This window comes from Pipra filicauda, unplaced genomic scaffold (genome assembly GCF_003945595.2).
Source record: "Pipra filicauda isolate LSUMZ 115617 unplaced genomic scaffold, ASM394559v2 scaffold168_size1973030_pilon, whole genome shotgun sequence".
NCBI lineage: Eukaryota > Metazoa > Chordata > Aves > Passeriformes > Pipridae > Pipra > Pipra filicauda.
This window is the reverse complement of record NW_024104195.1, coordinates 1013509-1022163: the sequence shown is the minus strand read 5'-3', so window position 1 is coordinate 1022163 and position 8655 is coordinate 1013509. Positions and strand designations below refer to the sequence as shown.

At 39.4% G+C, this 8655-nt stretch overlaps 1 protein-coding gene, 1 long non-coding RNA gene and 2 other non-coding genes across 4 annotated transcripts; 1 reads left to right on the top strand and 3 right to left on the bottom strand.

Annotated features, from left to right (window-relative positions):
• Positions 1-1609: 1609 nt before the first annotated feature.
• On the bottom strand, positions 1610-3922 carry LOC113983432 (cytochrome c oxidase subunit 7C, mitochondrial). Its single transcript, XM_027712540.2, has 3 exons — positions 3780-3922; positions 2713-2858; positions 1610-1700 (listed from the first exon to the last, which is right to left on the bottom strand). Exons 1-2 carry the CDS (start codon positions 3852-3854, stop codon positions 2742-2744), a joined length of 192 nt encoding a protein of 63 aa, XP_027568341.1. The 5' UTR covers positions 3855-3922; the 3' UTR covers positions 1610-1700; positions 2713-2741.
• LOC113983449 lies at positions 2355-2415 on the bottom strand. Its single transcript, XR_003539095.1, has one exon. It is a non-coding gene; the product is annotated as a small nucleolar RNA Z39 (small nucleolar RNA).
• On the bottom strand, positions 3538-3600 carry LOC113983450. Its single transcript, XR_003539096.1, has one exon. It is a non-coding gene; the product is annotated as a small nucleolar RNA Z39 (small nucleolar RNA).
• A 145-nt stretch (positions 3923-4067) lies between the features above and the next one.
• Positions 4068-8432, top strand: LOC113983433. Its single transcript, XR_005562867.1, has 2 exons — positions 4068-5951; positions 7457-8432. It is a non-coding gene; the product is annotated as an uncharacterized LOC113983433 (long non-coding RNA).
• Positions 8433-8655: the final 223 nt, after the last annotated feature.

The following is an 8655-nucleotide window of genomic DNA, read 5'->3' as shown; positions in this document are numbered from 1 at the left end:
GAAAACTGGGAAAAACTCTGGGACCATTAATGAGTTTCCTTAAAAGTGGCATCTAGCAAGTAAAAAAATACAATAATTCACGCAGATGTGTTATGTCCCAGAGGTCCTTTAACCACTGCCTTGTTTCCTTCACACAGTTTTAATGACAGAGAAACACCACTTACATATTGCTTTTTGGTTGTAACATCAAACCTGCAAGGGTTTTATTTTTCTACCTCTTGTTTTTTCAATTGATTTATCTCCTACCAAGTCAAGGTGCCTTGAAGGGAATCCAAAAGGCTATTTTAAAAATAAATATTTCATTGGGTACTCAGACTATTATACAGCTGAGTGTGATGGAACACACTTGTTTTGCACAACTTAATTCTACAGCTGCTGGGTTTTAATGAATCTACCTATTCCACTTATTATCATTATCAGTTCATTCTGCATACTTATAGTGATACTTCTGTCTCTACAATAACTCAGGGCTGGGTATTTCCATGTCAGTATCTGTGGTGGGAATGTGTTTAGAGAAGTCCTTCCTAAATGAGAAAGTGAGGTGAGTAAAAAAATCTACCAGAGTTTTCTGGCTCGTCTGTTTAGCAGCCAACAAACAAATAAAAGAGTAGGGGGACTTAAAATAAACCATAGAATGGGTTAAAGACCAGTATAAATTTGAAGAACAGCAGTCAAATGAATAGATAGATAAATAACTAATATAGTTGAAGAGGAAGAGGCTCTAGGCTGACACATGCTCCCAAAATCAAGTCTGGCTATAAGCAGTGATTTCATAAAGCCAGAGAGACAAATACAATCTGGAGTTGTGCTTCTGTGAAATTAAACACTGTTCAACATCTGATATGAATGACAGGAGCCACATCTCAATGACAACGAGCATTTTCCACTCAAGCAACCAAACCAATGAATTTTAGATTTTGCTTTGTTGAACAGCAATGACATTATAGATAATCCAGTAGTAAAAAATGCCTTTGGGTAGAATGCAGACTGTCCCAGTTTGTATTAACAGAAAGACAGACCAGAACAGACCTCTTAATGTGTTTCTGTTGCAAAGGGAAAGTTCTGAAATCCTAAGGGAACCAATTACTAAAGTCAGACAGAGAACTTCTAGACTTGATAATTGATGGGGCTTGAAAATTACTGAAAACTGCCTGAGCAACTCACATAGGGAAACAGTCTGGTTCTAAAGGGACTAATTACTGCTTTGGCAGCACAGTTTGCTGTGAATGGAGAATGTGGCTCCTCATTTTGAAACTTCTGGTGGGCAGGTGTTACATAAAAAAAAAAAACCAACTATCAACTGCAGAGCTGCACAGATCAAAACCAGTAATATCGTTTAATCTGTACTCGAGAAATCCTGAATTAACTGAGCGCATTAGATTAAAAAGCTTACAAAATTGTACTGAAAGTTCTTTGTAAAGAAAATATTAATAGCAAACCACGTATTTGCCCAGTTGAATTTCTGAAATGTGAATTTTTCTTACCCTCTGTTTCTGTACACAACAAAAATTAGTGTTTAATGGCAATACACTGCAATTTGAAGGGGTTCTCAGAATACACCAGCTGTCAAAAGCACTTTAGCAGTTGCATAAAATACAGAGCACAAGGCTTTCAGATTTAAGATTTTATTTAGACCCATCCAGCTTGTACTGCAGCTATCATTTTCCCACTGAAAGGTGATGGGTAGAAGACTTCCAACTCTGCAAAGAAAAGAAATGAACCAAATTTAGGAACTCTACATTACTATTACAAATAAAATTACAGGTTATTATTTGAATATAGAACAGCTATAAGCACATACTTTAATTAGAATTTTTGATGGGCTTGGCTTCATCCATCACCTGGTTTTGCAGAGGCCTTGACTTACATGAAGCCACACAGTTCTAAATGCTGAAGTTCAATAAAAGTCTGCTGATTTTTGTTTCCTCCTCAGTCCAGGGACTCAAAAACATCAAACTGGCAAAGGAATTACACAGATAATTTCAATTTATTCCAACTATGAGATGCCAGTGAGGATTGTTATTTCCTTCCAAGAACTACCTGGGTCATTCCAGTTTCTGAAAAACATGTTTTTCAGATTACAGAATTGACAAGACCAGATATTTCCAAGGTGGAATGGTATCAGGACAAACTGAAGCAGCCTTTTAACTGTGAGTGACATGCTTGCACAGTCTGGGTCATGTCTGAGGCTTGCTTTGCTAGGACCATCAGCAAGCGTCAATTAATTTCTGTTAATGACCTTTTTTCAAGTGGACTTTAGCCCAGAACTAGTCAGGAATGATGTAGCTGGTATAATTGTTTGGATATGGCTGAAGAAGCTTAAGAAATCTTGTTTTCTACTGCTCTTTATCTGGCACATCAGAAAGCATTTACAGCATCACAGTTTCTTATCCTGTTTTGTCACATCACCCATGCCAGTTACTCCTACAGGTCATGTCAGGTGTACCTTTGTGTTTCCTCAAAGGTGAAAGCAGACATGGCTCTAGTTACAGTCAGAGATGTGGCCTCTGGGGAGGCAAAGTTCACAAACCACTGAGTGCAGCAGCTCTGTGACACAAACTAAAACCTGTCCATTATATGAGCCATTATGATGCAACTGCAGACCACAACTGTGAGCACGTGGACTGCAAAAGGCTGAAAATTACAACGTTTCTTGATGAGGCCAGGCTCTTTAAATTCCACTGTGCTGTGAAAAGCAATAAAATCAGTTACCCAATTAGTGCAGTTACAGTCTGTGCCCTTCATTTCTTCAGGAGCTGGTGTCTGACTATGAGGAAAGGGGCAGCAAATCCACTTCCAAAGAACCCACACATGAGTGCCAGCAGCTGCCACTTGTTCTCCACAGAGAAAGGCAGGTTCTGGAGGAGAAAAGGGAGCTTTAGTTTTGCAATCCGTGCAGTTTAATTGCTCTCTCATTGACTTGAAAACGGTGAGAAACTCAGAGCACTAACAGGTAGAAACAAGCTGGTAAAATAAACATGTCATTTCAAAGTAGCTTCCCTTCCTTTCAAGGAAAGAAACACGGTGTTTGTGATGATGAATAATCAGCCACTATCTGAAGGGCACCTACAGGGAAGCTGGAGAGAGACTTCAACAACTGTGGTGACAGGTCGAGGGGGAACAGTTTCAAACTGAAAGTGAGGGAATTAAGGCTGGATTTATGGAAGAAATTCTTCCTGTAAGGGTGCTGAGGCCCTGGCACAGTTTGCCCCATCCCTGGAAGTGTCCAAGGCCAGGTTGGACGGGGTTTGGAGCAACCTAGGCTAGCAGCAGGCGTCCCTGCCCGTGGCAGGGGGTTAGAATTGCAAACCTTAACACTCTCTGGATGTGATCTCTGGAGGTCACTTTGTCGCCTCTATCTGCAGCCCAAAGCGGAGCCATTTTGCTGCAGGTCTCACCCTCTCCTGAGGACACACATCCACAGCCTCCCCAGTGTCCTGGTATTTAATTATTTGCCCCGTGAAGGTTTTCCTCACTTCCATTAGATACGCTTAAAATTAAGTTTTTAGACGCGGGGCTTTGAGACAACCCACAAGGTACATCAGAAAGCGTTTACAGTATCATTGTTGCTGCTCATACCGCAATGCTCATCATCTGTACCACCGCAGGGAAGGGCGCTGGGGGCCAGCACCACAGGCTTTAGTCTGCTGTGGGTGTTATGGCAGCACAGCGCCGCCCCAAAGCCACACGAAGCAGGTGATCACAGGGCGGCCATCACAGACATCCCCAATCCCCCCCACCCCCCACGACCCTGAGCGGACCGAAACGCTCCTGCCCACCTTCCCAGGTCCCTCCTCATAGTGGCTGCGGCGGATGGCGGAGGTGGCGAAGCGGCGGACGCCGGCGGACAACATGATACAAACAGGACTCGGCGGTGACTCCTCCGCCCTGCCCGACCTTCCCGAGCGCGGTGGGACTGAGGGGGAGCCGGAAAAGGAAGGGGGAGCGCCGGGGCATGATGGGAGTTGTAGTTCCGAGGGTGTCACGTGGGGCCGGGTCACCGCTCGCGGTTGGTCGAGCCACGCGCGTGCACGGCGGCGGGAGAGTCCCCGCCCTCACCCGCCGCCATTTTGTGGTGACTGAGGGGAGGCGGGGAAATGGCGGCAGGGGGCTGAACCCTGAGCTTGTGGCTCTGAACCACCTTTATGCGAGGGACAGGGGACAGCCTCTAATGTAGAACTACCAGATCTCGATAAATGGGCGAAAAATAGAATCACAGAATGGTTTGAGTTGGAATGAACCTTAAAGATCATCTTGTTCTAGCCCATGGGCAAAGACACCTTTCACTAACCCAGGTTGCTCCAACCTGTCCTTGGAGGGCCACAGCTTCTCTGGGCAACCTGTGCCAGGGCCTCACCACCCTCATAGCCAAGAATTTCTTCCTACTACCCTATCTAATACTACTCTCTTTTGGTCTGAATTATTCCCCCTCATCCTGTCACTCCATGGTCTTTTAAAGAAGTCTCTCTCCATGATTGATAGATGCTGATGATTTATGTGGTCTCACTAACTTTAATGAATATATTGCAGATTACTTAAATTACACTTCAAAGAAACTTTGACAATATGAAGGTAAAAAAACCCCTCCACTCTCAGCACCTTTCATGTTTGTCAAAGGAATAATAAACACCCACAAAGTTATTTCCAAAATTGATGGTCTCCATCTGTATGTTTTACATGTAGTATCAAAAAAAACCCCAACAAAATCTGGTTTTTTTCATTATTTTAGGAAATGAATTTTGTCGCTTCAGTAAATGAAATGGATGCTGCCACCTTAGTGTTGCAAGGAAACAAATTTTTTCATAGCCTTTCTGCATAGTTTTGTGCTAAGGGAGGATAGAAAACCAGGATCTTCATGCTCACCAACATAAGACATTTATAAAAGCAGACTGAAAGAACTTCAAGAAGTGTGGCTTAATTAGATTTTATTTAGAAAGTTTCTTTTGGAAAACAGTCACTGCGAACAGTAAGGAATAATTATTACAGATTACACTGGGAGGCAAAGTCTATTAAAGCAGAAGACACAAAAGCAAGATTAAAGAGGAGTTTTTAAAATATTTAAAGTGTATCAAATGAAATTATTCACATAAAGTGGAACTAAGTAAAAAGACAGGTTTAATTTCCAGGAATGATTTCATTTATAAATTGCAAAACTGTAATATGAATGAATTTGTACTAGGTGAACTTGTGAGGTTTGTAATGCTGGCCTCTCCTTATGGAAGCAAAATCAACACTTTATTCAGATATCTGCTTGTTCTGGCATTGTTGTAGCATCTGCTAAAAACGTCTTGTATAGATTTCAGTCTTCAGAAGAAGGAGTTGCTCTAGAGCTGAAGAAATTTGTGTGAACACTCATATCTGTTCTCCTTCAAAGCATAAACTGATACAAAGAATGCTAGTCCAGGTGTGCGAGAAAGCTATGCAGGAAGAGTTTAGAGTAACAGATTCAGCTGGCATCGATTGGTTTTTGTCAGAGAAATGAAAGATAATATCTTCCAAAATGTTAGAAATATGAGATACAATAGTTATAATGAGGATAATCAGGTAGCAGGGCAGATTATTACAGGAGATGCTAAATGCTGTACTGGCTGCCTTTGTAAAAAGAGTGTCTAACTCACAAATCGTGGGACTCACAGGAGTCACTGGGTGAAATTCCCTGCCCTGTGTCATGGGTAGGATCAGAATGGGTGATTACAGTGGTATCTTTTAAATCTATGAATCTTTAGGCTATTATTTAACATACATCTTTTTATATCTACAATCCTTAGTTCCTATAAAAAACCCCTGTTATTGTAATTGCTTAGATTGCCAGATTCTTCATCTTCAACAATGTATTACATTTTACTGCTTGTGAATATGACTTGGTGATGACTTCTTTCAGGTGCTGCTTTCTTGTTCACTTTCCCCCACAAAGAACGTTTGTGTTCTTGAACTAGAAGGCAGAAACACAAGTAAGAAAAAACCCCAGATAACTAAAGAAAATAATGCACAATATCTGTCTTGTGTGATCTTGATGGAAGATAAAAGCATAGAAAGCTTAGTGTACATTTTACAAAATAAATAGGGCCATACAGTGCTGTGCACTTTGAAGCTGCCAGTCACTGAAATACAGTGATAAAACCAATAAGAGAAAACTGACTTTTTAAATCCCCTTTTATGAGTGAAGGAAACAGCTGTTTTTAAGTACTGGAGTTATATATGATTAAGTTCAGATGTTTGTACCTCATGAAAACTTTTTAACAGTATAAACTCAGGAGGTCTCAGGAGGCAAAACAGCCATTGTAAATGACACAAAATTATAATTTTTCTGCGGAAATTGTCCTGTGTTTTTGTTAGCACGATAAATTATTTTGTGTTGCGCTTCATATTAGGAGTAACTCTCCTTCCAGTCATAAGGTCAGGTAATAAACACAGGATGAAGCAGTTTTTAAATGCTAATTAATGAAAGGGAAAGGCTGACTAGAAGCTGTAAGTGGCATTATATAATGGATATTAATTATGTGTTTTTTAGCAAAACTGTGGGTTAATAGAAATATCTTTGATAATTTGTCAGTCTTAGTCTAATTTCACAATTATAGAAGAAGATCTTTCATAAGAGTAATTTAGCTTGCCTTCTATGTGATAGTTGGGGTTTTTTTTCCCAAAACGTAAGTATTATGTTACAAATGTAAAATAAACAGATTAGAGTATTACAAATAACATGAGGTCTTGAACTGCAAAAAGAACTGTTAGTGTGCGAAGCATCTGTATTTAGCACCGTGAAAGGCTGGAAACCTTGAAGTGAAACAATACAAATAATATTAGTTTAAAAGAATTATCACTTGTAGAAGATATTTACCTTGATTCGAAAGAGCCCACATAAGTTGTTGGAAAGTGGAGTAGTGAGAAGAATTGTCCTTTTGGAAACAGTTACAGTGTTTTTGTAAACACTGATAGTCTGAGGATGCTCTTGGGAGAAGGTTGTTAGGAGAAGTAGCATCTTTTATTCTTCCATTACAGCTGTTAAAACCAGTCAAGCTTCCAAATGTGTGAGCCTTCCTTAAGGCGTGAAACTGAGTGACTTTCAAGTGTAAATATACACTGAAAGTAATTTTTGCAAGGCATAATTCAAAGGACACTTTCCCCCCCACAGCAGTTCTTTCGAGTGGATGATTTCACAGATCCAGTTCACTGTGTAGGGGGCACGAAGACTTACACTGGCCCACAGAAAGGTGTGAAACAGCTGTAGCATTAAAAAGGTGGAAATGGAGGCAATAGCATTAACGCTTTTCTTGGCAGCAACATCAGTTAGTGTTGGCAAAAAGAGCTTGTCCAACTACAGCTTTAGTACTGAATACATATATATATATATTACTTCGGATTAGGGCATGAGGAAATTATTACATGAAACAAATCAAATTCTTTCCCAAGTGCCAGACTTCTAATGCTTAGTACATTTATTAATTTTGTTTTTCAGGATCATCCGTGATGACATTCAAGACAAGGTGTGGAAGGTGTTAAAATATTATGCACAAAGTAGATTTCAGTATATCGTGTTATGTTATAAACAAGACGATAAAATAATTGGATATTTATGTTTTGTCCTGTAATGTCTTTATGTCCAAAGGTCTCCCTGATGAGTGTTATCTTTCTGTCAGCCACTGCTCCAGAAATGCAACTTTAAAACTGTGTAATTAATGTTTTTAACCTCTTACAGTTAACATAAGATCCTATTAACATTTAACATATGCAGTTTGATTTACTGTTCTCAACCTAAATTGAAATACTATGATTTTAGCATCTGTTTGAAACCCAGAAGTGGGCCTGTGCATCCAAATTTGGGCTGTTAGCTCTGGCTGAATAATTTAGTTTACTACTAGGATTGTAGGGGGAAGTAACACAGTACCTGTGTAATTCATGCTTCTAAACCATCATGACTACAAAAGTGCTGTAGGCACTTCTTTGCAGTGTTCCTGCTTATTAGATGGGTCAGTCACTTGTAAGTACTGTAATGTCATTTTGTTGTAAAAAATACAGGTATTATGAAAAATTGAGCACAAATTTATAAGTTTGAATTTATAATGTTACTCACGAGAGCAGGTTGAGCATAGCTGTAGCTGGATGTGCATAGTGACAAAATTACAATTTTGGCAACATACCTAGATAAATTTATTTTCACCTTACGTGAAATAATTAAAAATTGCACCTTCATATAAATGACTCCTTATGGATGTGAACACTCATTTGTACGTACAAAACCATGTTTCAGCAGCTGAAATAAGTGTCTGACAATGATATTTCAACCTGACAGAATTTTTATTTTTTGTTATTAATCTTTTGCAGCATTAATTAAACCTGCCAAAAGTCTGTATGAAATATGTAATGGAAGGTTTGTTACACAGAACCTATTTTAGCAGCCTTATGAGAATAAAGCACTTGCACAGTGAGAAAGAGCCATTTTGCACTATTTATTTTGTCTTCTTGTCTTTCTCTAAAATGGACTATGTAAAGCTCCATATTTTTATCATAGACACCAAGATATATTTAGTTTATAATTACAGTAAGAAGTGTTATAATTACTGGCATTTTGAACTATCTCATTGTAATAGTCATTGCTTGGTTGCTAAAGCTTGTGCTTGAAGGAGCTCTTTTGTGTATAGGAATATCTAGGAGTCC